The sequence below is a fragment of the Papio anubis genome, chromosome 4, assembly GCF_008728515.1.
Source record: "Papio anubis isolate 15944 chromosome 4, Panubis1.0, whole genome shotgun sequence".
Lineage (NCBI taxonomy): Eukaryota > Metazoa > Chordata > Mammalia > Primates > Cercopithecidae > Papio > Papio anubis.
The window spans coordinates 14545100-14570043 of NC_044979.1; the positions used below are offsets into that span (position 1 = coordinate 14545100).

General features: G+C 37.4%; 1 protein-coding gene across 1 annotated transcript; it reads right to left on the minus strand.

The window, feature by feature from the left end:
• Positions 1-12225: 12225 nt before the first annotated feature.
• LOC101018424 (olfactory receptor 2A14) lies at positions 12226-13314 on the minus strand. The gene has a single exon (XM_017957267.3). It carries the CDS (start codon positions 13250-13252, stop codon positions 12320-12322), a length of 933 nt encoding a protein of 310 aa, XP_017812756.2. The 5' UTR covers positions 13253-13314; the 3' UTR covers positions 12226-12319.
• Positions 13315-24944: the final 11630 nt, after the last annotated feature.

The following is a 24944-nucleotide window of genomic DNA, read 5'->3' on the forward strand; positions in this document are numbered from 1 at the left end:
GACCACAATGTAAGTATTAAAATCAGAAAATTTAATATTGACATTCACATGTTTAATATTGATATTGACATGTTTCTTTTCTCTAATATACAATATTCTCCCTCCAACCACACCAGATTATGTGTGTATCTAAAGTCATCTGTCTTTAGTCTCCTGTACCTATAATATTTACTCAGCCTTTTTGTGCCTTTCTGAACACTGATGTTTTGAAGAATTCTTTAGCATAATGTCCAACAAATTGAGAGTGTACTATATTCCTCAGTGTTTTTGTTCAAATTATTCACTTTCTGCAGGAAAAATAGTATTCTCCTGTGTGCATTCTGAGCAAGCATATGATATTAATTTGTCCTATTATTAGGGTGAAGCTAACTTGGATCACTGGGTGAAGATAGTCCTTCCCAGATATCTCCATTATGTGATTTTTCCCCCCTAATTAGTTTCTGGAGTACCCATTAAAATTATTACATATGTAGCTTGTTCCTCATAACATCACTTCACTAGTTCCATTCAGTCACTAGTTTTAGCATCCATTGATTATCTTGCCTAACTCAATTATTAGTAATGATTCAAAATGTGTTGTTCTGACTCTATAATTGCTTTTACATTTATTAGTTGACAACTTTAGAATAAAAAATGCTTCATTCACTTATCTATCTGCTATCTATCTGTTATCTATCATCTGTTATCTATCTGTTATCTATCATCTGTTATCTATGTTATCTATCATCTATCAATCCATCAGTATGGACTCATGGATTTTTTTTATTCAGTGGGTTGTACTTCATTGTTGTCGTTTTTTTAGTGCTTAATTTTCCTATATCTGGGCCTTCTAAGCTTGCTCCTCTGTCTTTTTAACATGTTCCCATAGTATTTGAGCAGTTATTTCCTTCTATAGGACCAGATGTTTCAAGCTCCCTTTGTATACTCCCCACTTCAATCACAAAACAGCCATTTCCTCCGAAAGTTATAATCACTTTTAATAAAGAATTATATTTATAAGCCGATGTTTATATTTATCTGGGTTTTATTGGATTTTTAATAATTTATATTTTTATCACGATAATTTGCTCTTATCATGATTTCATTAATTTTTGGTATTCTACACTGAAAACAAGAACATATAATTTGAGAAAGCATACAAATTATTACAGGGGATAATACATTCTCAAGATTCTTCTGAAAATAGTGTCACTTAACTGACTTCCTTTATGGTGTTAGCATTGAAGAAAATAGTTTTGAAATTTATTATTTTATTTTTGGTGAAAAATACATGTTTGTAATTCTACTGCCTTATTAACCATCAGGCTTTATGTTATTTTCTTGCTTTTATTCTTATTTAGAAATTATAGAATCTTGAATATTTTAGCTTTTGTGTAGTCCCTTGTGTAAACAATGTGATACCTACTTTGTATGAGATTTTGACTTCAAGTTTTACAAATCTAGAAACACACGAAACTCTAGTTAAAGGACTAAAGAGATGACATCTTGGAACATACAAACAAAAGTGATCATTTTAAATAATTGTGCAGTTATACTTTTCTACTGTTTATTTCATATATAACATTATTATAAAAATTATGTGAAAAATGCTGTTTGTTTAACTAGCTCTATCATATATCATGAACCATTTTCCATGTCAAAATATTTCTCTAACACATAGTTTGAATAGCTATTATTCAATATAAACATTCTAATTGACTTAATGTATTATCTCATCATTAGATTGTGTGCTATATAATGCTTCAGTAATTAAATTATATATGTATATGTTTGTATTTATTGCCTTTTTACGTGAAATTTTTAATAGTAAATTCTGAGACTTAGAAATGCTCAGTCAAGTCAATCAATTTATGTATGTATATATCTCTCTCTACTCATCTAAAAATCGAACAAGCAAAAATCCCAAATATATTAAGGTGTATCACTATAAGATGCCTCCTAATGGAAGGGGATGTCTAATTTATCAGTCATGATGCTATACTCTCAAATTAACCTTCTGTTACTCCCCAGGTTCCATATGGTGTCATGTGAAAGAACCATCTTAACACTGTGCTTCAGATTTCCCACGTAGACATCTTTCTGCATGTATTATTAAGGACAAAAAATACAGATATCTCATGTTTTATGTAATCTAGTGTTTCCTCCTCAATTTCAGTTTCTACCTTGAGGGGAAGTCCTGCTTCATAGGTGAATGACATTGAGAATGAGTTAACCCTTCATACATGTTAAATAGAAGATAATATCTTTACTCATACGGAAATCACAAGTTAAAAAATAATTTAAAATAATAACATAGCACTTAAAATGTTATATAAATATAATTTCATTTTATCACACATGGCTAATGGCAAGGTTTCTATAAAGCAGACACATTTCCAGATAGTTATAAGTTAAATCTCTTTCTATGATGGATGTATTTTCAGTTTATACTTATTACTGACTTTATTTTTTTAGTGCATAATAATGTAAGATGGATTCAGTAATAAAATTTTGAGAATTCTGGCTATCCGTTTGGAGGATTTGAGGCATAGGTAAATGTAAATTTTCAGGCAGGCCTGTATTTAAGTTGGAGAAGTCATATGAATCTTTCAAAAATACTAATGTCATTACTGTGCTTATCCACTAGCCTCATTGTATAAGCATGAAGGGGAATTGTAGTGGAATCATAACCTCTTCTTGGAAGGATTTTCTTGCACGTTTACAACCAGTTACTATAAAAAGAAAGGAAGCAGCCTGCTTGAACTTATCTAGGCACCATTGAAAGCCTACTTGATAGACGGCCTATAAAGATAGTCTTTTCTATTCTAGCAAATTAGAGTAGAGGCACAAGGGTAGGCTCTTTAGGCACCTATTAAAGATATAGGCTTGGTCAATCATAACAGTTAAAAGAGTTATGTCCTTACTATGACAATATAGACAATTCTCAAGGTAAAATCAAAGATGAAGGGGCAAGGATACCAAATGTCATTTGTTTGAATGGAGATATGCCTTCATCAGATAATGAATGGTAATATATCTTACACTTCTTTATCTCCTATAATAACTAGTATACTTGTAGGTAACAGTAGACACTCAGAAAATGTTTATTACTTAGATGAATGACATTTTTAGTTAGTCATAGGTTTATTCATGTATATGTATATTAAATATATTCCATAAACTATACACATATAATATATAGGCTATATAGAGTAAATGTATATAATATATATTTTTGTCTATTGGCCAGGACATGATTTATACTTTTTTAAAAAAATTACAATTACAATTTGATTATTTGAAAGGTCAAAATAATTAAAAACAGTGTTTTCAAAGGATACATTCAAATTAGCATAATGATGGGAACTATATTGTGTCTGTAGATAAAATTGCCCCACTTAAATGTTCTGTATGTGTAGTGGATTGAATGGTGACCCCAAAAAGATCTATCCCTATCCTAATCCTCAGCACCTGTGAATATTGCCTTATTTTGAAAGAGGGTCTTTGCAGATATGATTAAGAATCTTAAGATAATCCTGAATTTTATGGATGAGCCCTAATTCCAATGACAACATTTCTTATGCAATAAAGGCAGAAGGAGATTTGAAACAAACTGCTGAAGGCACACAGAGGCAAGGTGATGAGAAGACGGAGCAGACAGAGATGTGGCCAGACACTGGAGAATACTGATAATCCCCAGAAGCTGGAAGAGGGATGAAACGTCTTCTCCTTTAGGATTCCCAAAGGGAGAAAAATTTTACTAGATTCCAGATCTGTGAGAGAATACATTTCTAATGTTTTATTCAACCACAGTTGTGGTAATTTGCTACATAAACTGTAAAAAACAAATATACCTGCTTTGAATCAATGCTTGAGGACAATTTTAGAGTAATGAATTTTTGAAGCAAGTACTTCATATGGAGGTAAATAACCTGAGAGGTAGGCTTGAAGATACACATGTCAGCATTGCAAACTTTTGCGAACAAAGCCTGAGAGGGATCAGTCACATGGGCAGTGTTTCTTTGAGATCAATAACTCAATAAAACAGAGAGGCAAAATCACAAATTCTTAAATTTCTATAAATACATTGTATTTGAAGAGGGTTCTATATAAATATGCATTACATTATTTTGTTACAGTGAGATATATTCCTATAGTATGCCAAGTGGGGATAGTAACGTCATATTGCAAAATCTTTCTTAAACAGAGTTGGACGTAATACTCAGCGTCTGAAACATATTTAATTTCTGAATATACAGGATAACAATATTATTGAAGATAATTCAATCTATTGTTACCCAGTAGGAACATTTGTTTCTTGATATTTTAGTCTGGTTATTTTTTCTGGATTATAATCTTTTTTTGTCATTACCCTTTCCATTTGCTGTTAAAGAAAACAGAGAAAATTTAAAAAAATAAAATCGCAGGCAGATTAACATCTTTAAGTGGCTAATACACTGGAATGGAGAACAAAATATCACAGTGATGATGCCTAAAATGTCACCTTCCCAATAGAGTAAAGAAAACAATAGCAGATCAGAAAACAAAAGGTTTTCATGATCAGTATGAGCTATTTTCCACCCAGGCAGTCCTGCAACCCGTAATGTTTCTTCAGCTAGAGTGTTTTATTCTATTTCTCTAACTCTTAGGAGTAGTGATAGCCTGGGATAGTTCCCCCAAAGATATAATTCTATGACAGACTTACCTTTTAAACTCTTTCAGATAGAAAAAGATGTAACGTAACTGTTGATAAATTTTTCTTTTCCATTGAGAGAGGTTTTCCTGGCCATGTATATCTTTATTTAGGCTGGGTAATGTATAAAGTCCTTGCATTAATTTGGCTATTTCAGAGCCTTATTCAGAGACCTGGATACAAAGCCCCTCCTTCTCTGACCCCCTTCTCATTGAGACAGTGGGGCTAGCTCTGACCTTCATCATCAAGGGACATTGGGAGGTGATGGTGAGAGAGATGCTGGGGGAACCTTGGGACCCCTGTTCACAGCAGAGCAGGAAGACATTCCCTGGGAGGAGGAGAGGGACATTGGTGTGTATTCCAACTACCTGCAATCTACACTTTGATTCAGGAGGGAAAGTCACCCAGGGATGTTGTTCTTCCAGCATAGCCATGGTGATTTCTGCAGTCATCCTGCCCTAGTTCAACTACCTGTACTGGAAACCACCTCCCAGCAGAAATGAATATCTTCTATATAAGGAGACGTTAGCACTACACTTTCCCTGAGGAAAATACTTTGACCTAGAATCAACCCTACAGAGATGAGACACATACCGCTAAAATGAATATAGACTCCTACTGCCTCTGGGAGCCTTCATAGGATTAAATCCCAGCTATGGACAGATTCATTGGACTCACTGAAGTTTCTTTAGCTAACTCCAGGAGCATAGCTTTTATTTTAGAATCAGATGAATAAAAACGTTCTTGAGTTTCTGTTGAGAATTAAATTCCCAGAAGGATAATAATATATACTTATTTGTCTTCTCTCTAAGGGGTAGGGGGAAGATCTTTGGATCTTCTCTCTGGAGGAGACTGAAGATTTTTTGATTGTCCTTGCAGGAAAATTATCAGGACCAGGCAGGGCAGATGATGGCATCACACTATTTCTGCACAAGCTTTCACAGATCTCAAGGGTCATAGACACGAGGCTGACATCACAGATTACAATATCCAAACTCTCAAAATTATTATGGTTTTGTTACTTTATACTTCCCTACAATCTCCATGAAGGTATAAGAGAGGCCATGACTTTCAGATAGTTGAGAGATGGTTTTCGTGGAACCTGGTATGGGGACTCTGAGAAGGAACAGATCTCTCAATGCCAAGGTATATTTCTATTTCCAGTAGAAAGTGATGGATACAAATGGAAAAGCATTAAAATAGCCACAGGTATCAATTATTGAGCCCTTTTTACATTTCATAAAATGTGACAAATGCTTTATATGGACTATGTATTTTAATCTGATCATTATCCTCATTTTACAGATATGAACGCTGACATTTTGATATACTGTCTGCTATTCTTTAAGTGTGGTCGAGGGACTCTAGAATTTTTGACAGGTTTTCGAAGAGTCTGTGGGATAAAAACTATTTCACAATACTATTTAGACAGTTTTAGCATTTTTTTACCCTTGTTCTCTCATGAGTGCACACTGAATGTTTTCAGAGGCTAGGTGATACATGATATGACAACAGATAGAAGGAAGAAAATATAAAATGCAGCTTTCTATTAAGCTGAATATTTTAAGAATTGGAACATTGTAAAATAAAGTTATTTTTAATAAAATATATTATTTGTAAGAATATCTTATAAAGAATATCATATTAACCTATATGGGAAGCCATTTAAATTAATCAAAAGTAAATATCTAATACATTTGTCAGTTTTGATTTCTATTATAATAACATCAACAAATACACTTACATACATGAAATATCTTCAGATCCTCAGTAATTTTTACAAATTTAAAGGTGTTCTGAGACCAAAGAGGTAGACAATTATTGCATTAAATTATAGATTACCAATCTAGCAAGAACCAGAACTCGAAACAAATGATCTTTATTTAATACCAAAAGTGTATTCATCATTTGTGTTCTATTGCAGCTGCAACAAATTAACAAACACGGCTTAAAACAACACATACCTATTATCTCACAGTTTCCATTGGTCAGAAGTCCTGGTGGTCAGCTGGATTCTCTCTAAAACCAAATCAAGGTTTTAGCTTGGTCTGCAGTTCTCATCTGAGACTTGGGATCCTCTTTCAAGTTTAATGGTTGTTGGAAAAATTAGATTCCTTGTGATTGTAGGACTGAAGTCTCTGTCCATTTGTCGTTGCTGTTTTCTGTCCTATAGGATGGCCTCAGCTGCCTGCTGCCACTCTGGGGTCTACACGCAACTATCTCCGTGTTTAAATCAGCAATCATTTGTTGAGTGCTTCACACACTTCAAATCTCTCTGACTTCCTCCTCTTCTGCTAGGTGAAAAAAATTCCCAGCCTTTAGAAAATGCACCTGATTGTTACATGGTAACCTTCACATTTTAAGACCCATTGATCTGCAAAGCCCCTTCACAGCAGAACCTAGATGAGTGTTTGATTAAGTAACAAAAGTCTAAGGGGGGCTGTTTAGAGAATTCTGCCTATCCCATAAAGCCATTTCATCTTAACCACTGAGCAGTGTTTTCACTTTTTAGATCCTATATTTTTTCCTTGAACAGATGCTGTTCTATCAATGCTATCTTTATTATAGGTCTCAAGCTATTGCTTCAGATTTCCCACCTGAAATAACATGGCCCTGAATCCAAATTCCAAAGGGAAAAATTTTCATTTCTGTGTCTTACTCTAAGTGATAGGATTAGAATATTTTAAAGTTTTATATGAGTTTATATAAATTTAACTGAGTTAACCCTTTCTTGTACAGTTCACTTACCTGGCACTTGGCTTAGGCTCTCTTACCAGAATGATCATACTTTTCAGAGTATCTATATTTAGAAAAGCATTTACATAACAGGTACAGCAATAGTGTCAGCATAACTATGCCTAATATCTGTGATTCAGTGTGGGGTAGGGATAGACCTAAGAAAACAGCTAATCCATCCTATAAAGTCGTGACATACACATACATTTTCATGTTTTTGCACTAATCTGATTACCTGCTTCCCCCCTTTATTTGCACCCTGTGATAACCTTATGCAGAATAATTTAGCGTAGATATTAGCTGAGGTTAGTTAAATTAAGTTCTTCCACAAGGCCATCCTTTTCCATTGGTATCACATTCTGAGGAAGTTTGAACCCTATTTTACAATATATTTCATCATGTTTCAATATTGACATATGAGTTATTTACATAAAATAGTTGAATGTTACCAACAATGCCAATGTTATACTGCAGTGTGATCATGGTATAAGCAGTTTCATTCCAGAATAAATCAGTAAGAATTAAGAGTAGTATTTGCTATCCCTTTCTAACAGATGTGGCCCATGCTCATACACCAGATTATTATTATTGTTGTGGGAAGTCAGGGACCCCGAACGGAGGGACTGGCTGAAGCCACAGCAGAAGAACATAAATTGTGAAGATTTCATGGACATTTATTAGTTCCCCAAATTAATACTTTTATAATTTCTTACACCTGTCTTTACTGCAATCTTTGAACATAAATTGTGAATATTTCATGGACATTTATCACTTCCCCAATCAATACTCTTATAATTTCCTATGCCTGTCTTTACTTTAATCTCTTAATCCCATCATCTTCTTAAGCTGAGGTTGTACGTCACCTCAGGATCCTGTAATGATTGCGTTATCTGCACAAATTGTAGAGCATGTGTGTTTGAACAACATGAAATCTGGGCACCTAGAAAAGGAACAGAATAACAGCAATTTTCAGGGAACAAGGGAGATAACCATAAAGTCTAATTGCCTGCAGGGCCGGGCAGAACAGAGTCATATTTCTCTTCTTGCAAAAGCGAATAAGAGAAATATCGCTGAATTCTTTTTCTCAGGAAGGAATAGCCCTGGGAAAAGAATGCATTCCCAGGTGAGGCCTCTAAAATGGCCACTCTGGGAGTGCCTGTCTTATGCAGTTGTGGATAAGGGATGAAATATGCCCTGGTCTCCTGCAGCGCCCTTAGGCTTGTTAGGATTGGGAAATTCCAGCCTGGTGAAATTCTAGTCAGACTGGTTCTCCGCTCTTGAACCCTATTTTCTGTTAAGATGTTTATCAATGACAATGCGTGCACAGTGGGACAGGGAACCTCATCAGTAATTCTAATTTTGCCCTGGCCTTGTGACCTTGCCCTGCCCATTTGCCTTGTGATATTTTATTGCCCTTGAAGCATGTGATCTCTGTGACCCACACCCTATTCATATACCCCTCCCCTTTTGAAATCCATAATAAAAATTTGTTGGTTTTGCAGCTCAAGGGGCATCATGGAACCTGCTGACATGTGATGTCACCCCCAGAGACCCAGCTGTAAAATTTCTTTCTTTTGTACTCTTTCTCTTTATTTCTCAGACTGGCCGACACTTAGGGAAAATAGAAAAGAACCTACGTTGAAATATTGGGGGCTGGTTCCTCCAATATATTGTGGACACATATCATTACGATTAGTGATGATTTGGTTATTTCTGGGTTCTAAATCTGTTAGGGACAAATTAAGTCACCCTCTCTGGGATTAAAGGCTTTCCATTGAAACTAGTTTCTACTGTGTGCTGTTATATAGCAGGGCCCACCTCTGTCCTCAGGTGAGGGCATGGTGTTTTCAGAATGGTTCTCAGAGCTCCTAATTGTACTACAGCTCACATCTTATTCAGATCTATTCTTGGGGTGAAGGCAGTCATAGTCCATCAGTGAAAATTATCAGTGCCCCAGACAATTTCAATAAGTTATAAGGTCTACAAGGTTCCCTTCAGTGATCCTCTTGTGCCTATGCAGGTAGAATGGAAGACCATTGGCCCAGGGTTGCTTTTGCTTCTGTCTGCATCACAACAGCCAACAGGGGCTGTGCGCAGTGGCTCACACCTGTAATCCCTGCACTTTGGGAGGCTGGGGCGGGTGGATCAATTTAGTTCAGGAGTTTGAGACTAGCCTGGGCAATGTGGCAAAACCCCATCTCTACTAAAAATATAAAAATTAGCTGGGTGTGGTGGTGCATGCCTGTAGTCCCATCTGCTCAGGAGGCTGAGGCAGGAGAATCACTTGAACCTGGGAGGCAGATGTTGCAGTGAGCCAACTTCATGCCATTGCAGTCCAGCCTTGACAGGTGACAGAGCAAGACCCTGTCTCAACAAACAAACGAACAAACACACAAGCAAACAAACCAAAACAAACAAACAAACAAAAACCAGCCAGTAAGTCCTGTTGGGTCAGGGCACAAACCCCTCCTGTAACAGTGAGTCCTAGCAGTATCCTGCGTTATTTGCTGAGTCTGTATAACCCATTCCACCTAAGCTTCATTACATTTCTAGGTTGAGTTCACTCCTTTGCCTTCCTCATGGAAGAGAATTCTCTCTTTTTTGCTTATTCTAGTTAACATTTCTCCCCCTCTTAAAGTGAATTCAGCTTATCCCAGGATGCCTAGGTAGGCATCTATTTCCCCTAAAAGCTTTTCTCATCTTGTGGGACAGTCACCATTGTTTTTGTTGTCGAATCAAATGTCACAGAGAATTCTATCAGTGAAATATTTTGATATACGGGATGGTAGACACTGAGAGGAAATTCATATGCTGTTGTGTGAGGGCTAGAAATGGGCAAGTTGATTTTAAAATTGGCTGAGGAGCACCAAGAAAAAAAAATGGAAACAATAATACATTAGTATATAACACTTTAAATTTCAGGAATTAAAAGGAAGCAAGATAGGGTAATACTTTCTGAGATTAGTGAAAGTAAGATAACTTGTGCTCTGAATATCAGAGTAATGTTCAGCTTTAGAAATCCCTGCCCTATCAGTCTACGTGATTCCCTTCTTTACATGGTAAATATTTCTATAGTATAAGGGCTCCAGGCTGGGCTCAGTGGCTCACGCCTGTAATTCCTAGCACTTTGGGAGGCTGAGGCAGGTGGGTCACGAGGTCAGGAGATGGAGTCCATCCCAGCTAACATGGTGAAACCCCATCTCTAGTGAAAATACAAAAATTAGCTGGGTGTGGTGACGGGCGCCTATAATCCCAGCTACTCGGGAGGCTGAAGCAGGAGAATCACTTGAACCCAGGAGGCAGAGTTTGCAGTGAGCCAAGATCATGCCACTGCATTCCAGCCTGGTGACAGAGCAAGATTCCATCTCAAAAATAACTCTAACATATCCTGAGGTTTTGATATCAGTAATTTTTCCTTCTATGTTCTCTTCCAGGCAAAATTATCATCAGCTATCAGCTTAGGGTTAAGAATTACATTTCTGGGTATTCCAGGATAAGATGAGAATGGCTCTCTGAATATATAATTAAAACTAGGGCTTTTTCAATATCAAGATATAAGATGCTTTTAATTATATGGCTGCTAAATATAAAAGAAAACAATTAAAAATCTAAGATCTTGTTAAATCCACTCTTAAAAATTAATCTGTACAAGATATCTCTGTGCTTGTTTTCATTGAACTGCTGTGCTCCAATTAGAATATTGAGTTGCAAACTTTTATCCTAAGATCTCAGGCTCAAATTAGTGATGGAGTATGAGGAGCCTGCTCTTAATTCCTGTGTGATGGAGAAACCATGAATATTTACAGTCCACTGGCTATTGAGTCATGGCATATTTTAGAAAGTGTCAAAGGAGGAAAAGCCTCACAAGTAAGTACAAAGTAATCACAGGGATTTGACCACAGACATGTCTAATCAGATGCCCCTTGAGACCCCACCCAGTGAGGGTCTCTAAAGTGGAATCAGCTGGAACTTCACTAGTTTTAAGATCTAGAACAAGGGTTCACAAACTACTGTCCCTGGGCACCATTCCAGCAGCCACCTGTTTTTATAAATAAAGTTTTATTGGAACACAGGCACACCTATTTGTTTACATGTTGTCTATGGCTGCTTTTGCCAGAGTTGAGTTGTTTTGATACACAGGTCAAAGCCTTAAGCATTAACCTGTGTATCTTCACAGGAAGAGTCACTAACTATTGATCTTGAGGATGTGTACTATGCTCTTATTAACTCAGTCTGACTTAGCTACTATTGGTACAAACTCTGCTAGTATCGACCATTTCCAATATTAGAAATAGATTTCCAGTAACATCAACGATAAATAAGCCATTAAAAATTTTAGACATTTTAGTGGGTATATAATACTATCTCATGGTGGTTTTGATTTACAATTCCTTGCTTACTATTGGTGGAAAGCAGCATTTGTATGTTTATCAGCCACTTGCATTTTCTGTAAGATTATCTGTTCATATGTTTTGCTAATTTTATAAAATTTGGTTGTTTATATTTTTGATTGTTGATTTAAAGGAGTTCTTTCTATGTTCTGTATAAACAGTTCCATTTCTGGGTACATGTAGTTTCCAGAGGATCACTTGGTTTGTGGCTTGCATTTCTTCTTTCTTAATGGCGACTTTGATGGGCACAATGATTAATGTGAAGAGGTCCTATATTTATCAAACTTAAACATTTTACATCTAGAGATTTTTATGTCTTCTCCGTGAATTTATGCCTATCCAGGATTATAAATGCATTTACCTATCTTTTCTAAAAGATTTATGTCTTCAGTTTATATGTATAGATCTACAGTATTCCATTTTAAGGTAGCATTTATTCTATCAGAAGACAAAAAAAAAAGCCTACTTACATATTTTGCAGGGAACAAGGCTCCCTCCCCATGGTTCCCTTTGAGATGTTTCACGTCAGTCTCTCCTTCCTCAGTGCCCTCCTCAGGGCTCCCTTGACCTCTGCATTCCTCAGGCTATATATCAGGGGGTTCAGCATTGGGTTGAAAAGGCTGTAAAACAGGGAAAGAACTTTCTGCTGCTCCTCAGGATGGCGGGAATTTGGGGCCATGTACATGACAATGGCACTGCCAAAGAAGAGTCCCACCACACAGAGGTGGGAGAAGCAGGTGGAGAAGGCCTTTCTGCGGCCCACCCCAGACTGGATCCTCAGGATGGCCACCAGGATGCATGAGTAGGAGACCAGCACCAGGCAGAGCGGCCCCACCAGGATGAACACACAGGCTGCAAAGATGACCACCTGGTTGAGCCAGGTGTCAGTACAGGCCAACTTGAGGACAGACAGGATTTCACAGAAGAAGTGGTTGATTTCATGAGGCCCGCAGAAGGGCAGCCTCAGGATGAGAACTAAATGGACCAGAGCCAGGAGGAAGCTGAACACCCAGGAAGCCACAGCCAGGACAGTGCACACTCTCCAGCTCATGAGGACGTTGTAACGTAGGGGGTGGCAGATGGCCACATAGCGATCATAGGACATCACCACCAAAATCAGGCACTCTATGTGAGCAAAAGCCAAATACAAGAATGTCTGCATTATGCATGGCAAAAAGGAGATGGTTCTTTTCTTGTTCATAAGATTTGTCAGCATCTTGGGGACATTGTTGGAAGCATAGGACATGTCAACAATGGCCAGGTGTGAGAGGAAGAAGTACATGGGGGTGTGAAGCCTACAGTCCAGGCAGATAATCCCAAAGATGACCCCATTCCCCAGCAGGGTGAGTGTATAGAAGACAGAGAAAAGTCCACAGAGGAGAATCTCCAGTGCTGAACCAACCTGGAATCCCAGCAGGGTGATGTCTGTGATCCATGTCTGGTTGCCTTCCATGTTCTTATGGCAGAGAAAGATAAATCCTCAACTAGGAGAGGAAGGTCAGGGCTGTGGGCCAAAGGTGCACAGAGGTGGCACTTAAAAACTAAAACTTTGAATGGATTTTCTAGAATATATTCTCAGGTAATGTTGCCAAAACTAACCAGGTGTGCTCATAAAAATGAGAAAAAAATCACATTGTATCAATGGAATAGTAAGAATACATACATGTATATGTGTATATATATTTGTGTGTGTATGCATACATGTATGTAACATTTAATAAAGTATAACATAACAGGATCTATTATAATATACCCTACATAAGAGGATACACATGCACGCATGTGTTATTTTGAAGAACTCAAGTATCCTTGCTTCCCTTTCAGTGGGAAATCTTGATTTTTACATAGTTTGAGAAGAGAGGACCATAAGAAATGTTGCAATATGAGGTGGTTTTGCTTGCTCGTCCTGCTTGCCTTCTCAGTCTGAGATGTGCAGGGACCGGTACCCTCTGTTTGCCATGGGCTTGCTCACTGTCCCTCACCTCCTTACAGGCTTTTCTACCCACTTATTTCAGATTTGAAATCCCTTCTAAATAACTTTCAATTTTGTAGTTTCTTTAAAACTTTCTAAGATGCTCCTTTTCAGAAGCTGGCCAGTACTCCCTAGCAGCTCCTTTAGGTGCCTCTTTTCCATATCTGGTATTTGTAGTTTTATTTTCAGAGTTTTCCTCACTTCTTCATCAGCATCTGTTATTGTAAATTAGGCATGAGTGAAAGAATTCTTGGCTACATACAGTGAATACATGTATGTATCTTTAAAATAACTCAGTATGGTGTCATTTCTGAGGTCTTTTAAATAATAAACTCAAAAGAAAAACCAATTTACATTAAGTGGTTACATTTAAAGATTACTGCTGTATTGTTATTGTATTTTCTTGGGCTCTTTTCTCGATTATAACTTAATACGTTGACATCTCTCAGAGCTTATCCTACTTTCTAGTGTGACAGAGCCTTTTGTCATCAATATATTCGCAGCTATGGCAACTTGGGTTGCTGTCGGTTCCCCTAACTGCATTCTTCTCCATCACCTGTGACCATGCCAGCAGCCCTGTTGCTGTTCAGATGGATCCTGAGCAGGTGACAGGGATAGGATCAGGTGAAGTTCCAGCTGGTGAGCTTTTTCTAAGGAGTTCTTCCTGGAGGGCTCCGGGTCTGTACAGCCAGCAGGGGGAGACCAAAGGCCATAAGAAGGATGGATAGCGTCATCAGGTGGAGAAACCATGTGACCTGTTGCACTTCACATTTATTCCAGAAACAGCCTGAGGACTATCTTTATTTTCAAATCAGGCTAAAGGTTCAAATCTAACAGGATAATTTTAAAAAACAATTCTGATTTTTTTTAATTTAGTAAATACATAGATCCTCAAATTTATGTATTAAAATAGGACATTATACTGAGTATTTTAAAATTACCAGTTTTCACTTAATATAATACTTTTCATGTATTGAAATTAGATTTAATGGACATTATTTTAAAGCCACACAATATTCTGCCACAATTTATTGAATTTCTTACTGTTGGAAATTTTTGTTCTTCTTATTTTTATTGGCAGTGAGATACATTTTCTCTTAAACTTAAAATTTGCCTATATTCATAATTATTTATGAGAACATATTTTAAAAGTGAAATTGCAGATGCTAAAGATACAGAGATCTCAAAGGTTTTTATCCCTATTTTAGCTTCCATCTAGAAAATTTGATCAATTTCAATTCCCTCCCACAGTGTGTAAGAATCATGTCTCTTTGCCACATAGTCAGTACTAGGCATTACCAATTACAGTCTCTGTTAATTTAATAAGCAAACAATATTATGTAATTTATATTTGTATTTCATACATCCCTTAAGGAATGATCCTTGAGTGCATGATCTGTTTCAGCCACTGTTCTAAGCTTTAGAGGCACAGCTGTGAATGATGTAAACACGTTCTGAAAGGGAGGCAGATTATAAAGAAGTAATATTAAGGTGATGTACTTTTCTTCCACACCTCACATTTCTATTTAGGGAAGGAAACCTCTATGCCCTGGATAAAATTGTTTTAGAGTATACCTGCCTCTCTCTGTCCCCTAATTTATATGATTTGTGAAACACGAAAGAGAAACTGAGGATGACTTTTCTCCGTTCTCCGTTTCACCCCCATGCATTTCTGTCCGCTTGGGATTAAGGTATCGGGAGCATGTTCAGTCCCATTTGGAGGTGGGGGAGGGGTGTCAGCTAATGGTTGTGATTTTAATTTGGAGAGAAACTTTGTTGAAAATATAAACCATGCTTTTCAACAGACCTTATTAATAAAATATCTTTTCGAATTATATCTGATTCTTTTTTGTATTATTCAACTTATTTTTTTCCGGACTTGAAACAGAGAGAGGGCATGATTCATTATCACCCTAAAAGACCAGGAGTAAACAAGTAAAGATAATCGCTGGCTGTGAAAAGAACAATGAAGGAAATAATCTAGATAAAATAACAGAAAGTTACTTGATTTGACGGGGGTCTCCTTTAGATAGGATGGTTGGAAAAAGTCTCTCTTAAGAGGAGACAGGTGAGTGGAACCTAAACCGTGAAGGCCACAACCCTGCCCAGAGCCAGAGGAGGACTGTTCTCTACACAGGGAACAGTAATGGAACAGTAAATGCAAAGACTCTGAACAAGAAGCACTTGGTGAGTTCTGGGAAGAAAAAGAAAGAAACACAATGTACCTGAACCACAGTGAGCAAGAGATGGTACTTATTCTTTGTAACCTTGTTTATATTTTTAACAATCTGAAATTGATGTAAAAATTCATAAGTTTAGCTGATAAATATACTTGTGACTTTATAATAATTGATTTACTTTTAGATTCATGAAAGCAAAATACAGTTAAAAGATATGTATAGAACTTCCAATGAGCAGATATTTGAAATAGGAAACTGTTTAATTTTTTGCACAACATAATTTTCATGCCAGAATGGTAGTTGCCAATTTTTCGACACAGCAAATGTTATGTTAATGTCCCAATGAATCAAGCTGAAAAGGAGAAGGCTTTTATCCTTGAGACCTCCAGGGACATGGATATTTTGCATATTTTTAGTCCCTTCTGGCTCCCATCTGTGGTGTACACATCTGTGCTCCTACTATTCCAAGGCCAGTGACCTAGGTAGCCAGCATTTGGATGCTTCAGCAGTAAAAATAATCCAGCCATTACCAAATAAATACAACTGTTTGGTTAATCTAAATTCATAATTAAGTAAATCTGGGTTTATAGTTTTATTTGTAATTTTTGTAAAGTGTAAGGAATTTCGAGGAAAAAAATCCCAGCAGCCTAGATTAAACTATTTCTAAAGAGCAGGAATAAAGAAAGAAACAAATAGAATTCTTAGCGAAAGTGAAATTTAACCAGATGTGAACTACATCCAAACTGTATAAAACTCCAGCTATCAATTGTGCTTTTAACAGTTGTGTACAAGAGGCCACAAGGAGAAAAGTCTATAATGGTGGCTACCTACACACAGAAATTGTCAATCAGTTCAATTGTGAAGTTAAGATCAGTAAACAAATACATAATATAAGAGGAAAATAGATTTTTTCCTTTGATTTATTGGCATCCTTTTGTATTTTGGATTTCACAGTTCAAGGAGTCAGACTTTTCTTTTAGCAAAAGCCTGTGGCGGGTTCAATAAAGAACCAGATACCTGAAAGGAAGATTTATTTAGGCGTCCACTCCAGTTACACATTACAGAACAATCTTCAGTGGATGAAATAAGGGAAAAAACTGCATGGATACATTTTTCTGTTCTTAAAGAACAAAGCAAATTTAGCAGTGACAGAAGAAAATACGATCTCTGAATAAGAATGAAAGCAACAGGAGTAACAGTGTTGGCCAGAACACTATTCCAGTCTTGACTCTGAGCAATGAACATGACGCATTTGAGTCACGTATTCTAAGGCTCATTATTGTCAAATGTAAAATGTTGACCACAGATACCAAAAGGACTGATGTGAAGAAGAAGTACCATCGCACTGGTACATTATAGGAATTTAATAAATTTTAGCTGTTACTAATAATATTAAAGAGATTGTAAAATTGAGGGAAGTATTAAAGCATAGGGATTGGAAATCCAGTGCCATCATCATGGTGTTGCAAACACTTTCATGTTTATCTTGCTTTTCTTTTTGGCTGTTTTTGAGTTTAAACATAAGACGCACATTTTGCTTTGATTTCCTAATAGAAATGTTCCTATATTTTGACTTTTAATATTAAAAAGCAATTTAAAGAAATAGAAGACTCCTTTAAAGTAATCACACTCCCTGACTGAAGAAAAAAAAAATACAGGCTGTAAAAGTAAAAGGTCAATCCCACCATGCTAAATATCCCAATGATAGAGAGATGATTAATTTTTTGGAAAGAAAAGGGGGGCATATTTAGGGTATTTAGCACTGACACAAAAGAAAAGTTTCTATTGAAAACTGTCTTAGAATGGGAGCCCTGGGGCCACCAGCAGTGGGGCTGTGGGGCCGCACTGATTTGTCAAATCTTTGCAATTACTCAGAAATAACTTGCCATCTCCAATAATATACTTTGACACTGAGCTTAGTCCTAGGGAGCAGCCTAGTTTTGTTTTGTTTTGTTTTTTTGAGACGGAGTTTCGCTCTTGTTGCCCAGGCTGGAGTGCAATGGCCTGATCTCTGCTCACTGCAACCTCCGCCTCCCGGGTTCAAGCAATTCTCCTGCCTCAGCTTCCCGAGTAGCTGGGATTACAAGCATGCGCCACCACACCTGGCTAATTTTGTATTTTTAGTAGAGACGGGGTTTCTCCGTGTTAGTCAGGCTGATCTCGAACTCCCGACCTCAGGTGATCCGCCCGCCTCAGCCACCCAAAGTGTCGGGATTACAGGCGTGAGCCACTGCGCCCAGCCGCAGCCTAGTTTTAAAAACAAACGGACAAGCATGGATTCCCGAGCCCTGCAGCCTGGGTTCAGATCCTGGCTTTGCTACATACTAGCTTTATGACTTTTCTGTGCCTCTTCACGCCTCAGTTTCCCCATCTAGAAAATGGGGTGAGTAATAAATTCTGTCTCATAACATAGTTGTGAGGATTAAATGCATTAACTCCCATAAGAACTTAAGTTTTTTAGATATGTAATTAGGGATATGAGAACCATCGTTGGTGAGAATATCTGAATCCAATTATCATAGGGAGACATGTTATGTTCTCAGTGGTTCCTCTGCTAAAATCAGAAAAAAAGGAAAAGAGAACCTGTACCCTGACGGGCACTGGCTTTTCCCTGTGAGTGAATGGTGCCTGTGTCCAGAACAACTGAGAAGGTGGCGACACAATGCTTCTGAGAATGTGCAGGACTAGGCAGTTAGCAGAGGGGCAAGGAGGATACATCCCTGGGTAAGCAAACCGCTTAAAAACTCTGCTTCAGTTTTTAAAATTAGCATTATTTGTAAAAAGAGGCACCTGAGCCACGTAACCCCTGACAATCACTGGAGCCCTTTAGCCAGGTCATTTCCTACAGGAATGGCTATCTGATCCTCTTCTCTGGCACACTGATGACAAAACCAGGAGCCGCCACAGGGTAATGAGGGGATATAGATGGAGGGGCCGAGAGGGTCAGAGGTACATGTCCACATCCTGGGTAGACGATGGTCCCTAGAGGGCCCCTCAGGACCCGAGCTATAAATACAGGCTTAAAGGCAGAAGGAGACCACGCCGCAAGGGCATTTCATTATCAGTATCTGGAGCCAGTGATTTCATTCACTGCCCCTTTCCCATTCCCATCTGTAAACCCCTTCTCCAGGCAAATGCACCACATTTACTTACAGTGGAATAATCTGTGGTCTTTTCTTCTAACGTACCCTTGGGCTTGCTAGGAACCTCAAAGACAGGAAAGGCAGAATAGATAGACTGGGATTGATTCTCCTCTCTAATGGGGACTCCTTGGGAGGTGAAGCCCAGACACAAAGCTCTCCTGAACTTTATGATACAATTAGTTGTGTAAGTCAGGCTTTTTCTTTCATTATTTGACTAGACACTCACTCCCTGCAGAGAAAAATAATGATTCAGAGAACAGAACCCGGTGGTAATACTTCTAATCATATCTCTCTAGAGAGAATAAAGAATTTGCTACTTTCCTATTAACGGGCGAATCAATGAAGGCATTGCCCATGTTTATTCATTTTGTTCTTTCAGCATTCCCATGGGATGTGTTATGTGTGTTTACTGGGGATCGGACAGGGACAGAATTTCTGTTAAAAGACAAGACTTTTGCACAGAAGATTTAAAAACCAAGATCATGCCGTAAATTAATTTCTTTCAATGGTTATTCTGTCAATCTTAAAACTGTGCCACTCTCTAATTCCTAGTTTCACTAGAGGAGAGGCAATGATCTCTTGGTCTCTGCTGGTTAGAGATCCCTGAATTCTGTTAAGGCATCACCTCAGAGAAATTGCTTTCTCTCAATAGAGAAAATGTCATTGTAAAAGAACCACTCCAAATTTCTCACAAATGTTATTGACCTGGTAGTTCAGGTATACTTCATCTTCTTCCTTGAATTTCTTCAGTGTGCCTTCCTTCTCAAGCATTTCTTAGCCACATATTTATTTCCTCACTTTGGTTAGTGCCTACAGATAAAATGGGCATACTTTTCCTTTCTCTATTTTTTTTTTTTTTTGCACTAAGTGACAAAGTTTGATGATTATAAAATCCTTCCAGTTCTTACCCTCTGAGTGTCTTTTCTTAACATAGATCTCAATAGAGGTTTAGTTCTTAAATTATGGTGGAGGGAGCACTTCAAATAATAGTAAATATTATTACTTCAAATAATAGTAATATATTTAACCTATCATAGAGACCAGTAAAAGATATATCCAAGGAGAGTATAATTGGAATTATTTCTCTTTTAACATAATCTGTGTGACCAATAGAGGCTTCCTCTACTTGCCTCATTATTCTCCAAAGAACATACTCTACTTCATTCAAGTACTACCCCTAGCAGCTCCCAGTCTTGAAATTCTTATTCCTTATTTCAAGACAATTTTAACTGTTCTACCCACTTAACTTCATACTTAATGCCGATTCTGCAAAGCACTCTTGGAGCCCTCTTCACCAATCCAGCCCAAATTGGGCTCCCTTGTGAAACAGAACATAACATTTACATTTAGCATGCTTTCAGGTTGTACATAAATAGCTTTTGACTCTCAGTGTTTTTATCATTAATGTTTTCTAAAAGGTTACCACAGAAAAATTAATTTGATCACCAACATTTGGATAAAACTAAGGAAAATATTTTGGTGAATATTAATTCAAATATACATAATTAGTACAATTTTTTTCTGACATGGACAATATCATGACATTGAACAGAGTCTACTGTGGATATAAAGAGGTGTCATGATATGGCTCTCTTTTTATCTTTCAAATTTTAAAGTGGATAGAGCAAAAATATTCTTGTCTTAGACATTTTGTGAGCATTATTAACATTTATATTGATTAATACTTTGTATTTTAGCAAGAATAAATATGAGGAAGCATACTTGTCTCCATCAGTAGTGACGAGCTTGAGGAGAGCAAAGATCACCTGGTGGCCATCCAGCAGACCATCTGGAGGCAAAGCCCTTATCAAAGGAACTCACAAGTAATTAAACTGCCTGTAATCCCAGCACTTTGGGAGGCCAAGGCGGGTGGACCACGAGGTCAAGAGGTCCAGACCATCCTGGCCAACATGGTGAAACCCCATCTCTACTAAAAAAATACAAAAATTAGCTGAGCATGGTGACACATGCCTATACTCCCAGCTACTCGGGAGGCTGAGGCAGGAGAATCGCTTAAACCTGGGAGCTGGAGGTTGCAGTGAGCCGAGATCGCACCACTGCACTCCAGCCTGGGTGACAGAGCGAGACTTTGTCAAAAAAAAAAAAAAAAAAAAGAAGAAGTAATTAAACTTCCCTGTTATCTAAAGCCACATCTGGTATCAGGCTTCTTTACAAGAATTTATAAGTAACCAGAATTTCTATACATCTCTGGAATGCATGCATGTCAAAACTCATTGTGCAATCCTTGCTGACATCATGGCCCATAATATCTACAAATGTCATCATTTACCATGGCCTACGTGACTAACATGGTCCAAACTCCCGCTTTAAGGTTCATAAATAACACTAAGGAAAATCTGCTGTGGTGTGCTCAGTCCTCCTGCTGAAGTCCCCGGCTGCTGCACTCTAATACAGCGTTCTATCTAATAACACTTTCCCTTTCAAACCTATACTGTTGTCGGTAATTTATTTTACCACCCATGAGCCAACCACTGTCTGCTGCCAAAACTCTGACACCTCACCCAGCAGAACCTTTGTCAATGAAGGTCAATTTTGAAATAGAAGTGCTTGCTAACTACTATTAAAGGTAATACCTACAGCTTGGCCTAAATTTTCTTTAAATATTTTGCTATTTCTGAGACATACAGAAATACTTTCTCCACATGGCTTGAGTCTTTTATTTCTTTTCTTTTATTTATTTTTTTTAAGTCCACTTGTCACATAGAATTTCAAGTGATAGTTGAGGAAGATAAAATAAGCAATGATAATGATTTTGAAATACTGAGGGCTGTTCTCACTATAACTTCTGTCATTGCACACCCTTTTAACCTTATAAAACGTTTGTAGGATATGCTCCATCAAAACAAAGGAGTAAACCAAGAGAGAGGATAGCATGAGGTCAATGAACTAGGAAGTCAAACTCAGAATAAAGGCAGATGGAATTGCTAGGATGCAACCAGTTTAGATAGAAGAAGCCTAGAAGTCCACTGAGCAATGTCTGCAAGTGAAAGTCCTAATGGATATATTATTTGAGGTGGCAGAGGGAGATTGAGTGGATATATTATTTGAGGCAGCAGAGGGGTGTACATTCAAGTTTTATCATGAGATTGCAGCCATTCAATCAAATACTTAGGCTTCACTTCTAATTCTAGTGTTCTTGCTATTTCCACCACATCTGTAGTTCCTCCACTGAGTCTAGAACCCCTTAAAGTCATCTGACAGAAAGACTTAACAATGGGCATGAAGAAACCAAGCATGGGGGGAAAAGGCAAGCAATTAGCATTATCATTATTATTTGCAGCTATAAGCATTCTAATTAATACACATTTCCTGCCATAAAGGCAAGAGTAAGAAAATATTGGCCAAATAAAGGGTTTGTTGTTGTTGTAGGTTTTTTTGCTTTTTAACCTCATTACCATTGCTGATGTGTTGTGTATTAATGTGCTTCAAAGGGGAGGAGGAGAGTTGCTTTTCTTTCTCACAGTATCAGACTTCTCCTGCACTGCCTCCCCTTTATTGGCCTTATTAGTGACCACAGGAGTTGGAGAGTTGGTGCTGGCAACCAGTATATCTCTCTCTTCCTCTCTCTCTCTTTTTTTTCCCACTAAGGGAGTAAGTGGCAGAAAACCTTTTTATTTATTTATTTTAAAATCTGTATTTTAAATGTTCAAGAGTCTGTGTTCTTCTAAATAAGAATAAAAGTAAGAAAATAATATGAACTTTATAGTTAATAAGGGGCTAGCATGATAAATCTACATTTTGCCTAAAAATAAACAATTGAGTTATATCAAGACCATTTTCTTCAATGCTAGTGTTAATTTAGTGAAATAGAATTAACTCCATAAAGGAAATCAGTTAAGCCATATTAGATTTTTGGAAGTAATTTAAATCTTTTATGCCTTGTGACAATTTCTATACTTTCCCAAACGATATGCTTGTACTTTTCAAGAAGAATTCCAAAAATGTGGCATCAATTATGATAAAATATAAATTATTAGAAGTCCAATAAAATCCAGATATATTTTATAAATATAGTTCTTCACTAGAGGTAGTCAGACTCCTTGGAGAAATGGCTGTTTCTATGGCCGAAGCAGGAAATGTACACAATGATCCTGAATCACCTGATTATATGAGAAGAAAGTAAGTCTCAAAAAGATGGGGCGTATTAAAACTATGTGGATGCAAGCTTCAAAGGTCCCTATCTAGGAAAATTTAAAACCCCAAAACAATCATATTAATGAATTATAATCTATTAAATTAAAAAAATCCATGAGTCCATATTGACAGCTAGCTAGACAGCATAGTGGGTAGACATAGTTACATGATATATAGGTGAAGGCTTCACTTATATTAAATTGCTAAATAATAAATGTAAAGGCAATGATAGAGTTACAAAATCAAATCTGCAATAATCATTACTAATAATTGAACAGGCAAGATGATCAATGGATGCTCAAACTAGTGGTTCAAAGCTTGAAAAGGAACAGGGTATTTATTCAAGCACACTATGGAGATAGTGCAAATTTGGTTACAGATCATCATAATGCAAATATCACAAGAAATTGAGTTGCAAAATGTTTTTGTTTCTCAGTGCATATAAAAGTTATGTTTATAATTTATTGTCATCTGTTAAGTATGAAATACCATTATGTTTAAAAAATCTATGTATCTTAATTTAAAAATACCTTATTGTTAAATAATGCTAATGACCATCTGAGCTCTCAGTGAGTCACAATCTTTTTGCTGGTGGAGAATGGTGCCTTGATGATGATGGGTGCTGAATGATCAGGATGGTGATTGCTGAAGGTGAGGTGGCAATAGCAGTTTCTTTTTCTTTCCCTCCCTCTCTCCCTCCCTCCTTTCCTTCCTTCCTTCCTTCCTTCTCCCCATCCCCTCCCCCCCCCCTCCCCCACTGAGGTTTGAATACAGTGGTGCAGTCACAGCTCACTGCAGCCTCCACCTTCTGAGCTCAGGTGATTCTCCCACCTTAGCCTCCCAAGTGGCTGGGACTACAGGTGCCCACCACCATAACTGGCTAATTTTTTGCATTTTTCAGAGACAGGGTTTTGCCATATTGTCCAGGCTAGTTTTGAACTCCTGGGGTCAAGCAATCTGCCTACCTTGGCCTCCCAAAGTGCTGAGATTACAGGTGTGAGCCACAGCACCCAACCAGCAATTTCTTAAAATAAGACAATAATAAAGTTTACTGCAATGATTGACTGCTCCTTTTACAAATGATTTATCTGTAGCATGTGATGCTGTTTGATAGCATTTTACCCACAGTAGAACTTCTTTCAAATTTGGAGTCAATCCTCTCAAACACTGCTACTGCTTTATCGACTGAGTTTATGTAATATTCTAAATCATTTCTTGTCATTTAACAATGTTCACAGCATCTTCACCAGCAGCATAGTCATCTCAATAAACCATTTTCTTTCTCATCCATAAGAATTCTATGTACATTCAAGTTTTATCATGCGATTGCAGCAATTCAGTCACGTACTTAGGCTCCACTTCTAATTCTAGTTGTCTGGCCATTTCCACCGCGTCTGTAGTTACTCCACTGAGTCTAGAACCCCTCAAGGTCATCTATAAAGGTTCGAATAAACTTCTTCCAAACTATTGTTAATGCTGATATTTTGACCTTGTCCCATTAATCATAAATGTTCTTTACATTACTTAGAATGGAGAATCTTTTCTGGAAAGTTTTCAGTTGACTTTGCCCTGATTCATCAGAGGGATCCCTGTGTAGGGCAGCTATAGCCCAGTGAAATGTATTGCTTAAATATTAAAGCTTAAAAGCAGAAATCAGTCCTTGATCCATGGGCTGCAGAGTAGAAATTGTGTTAG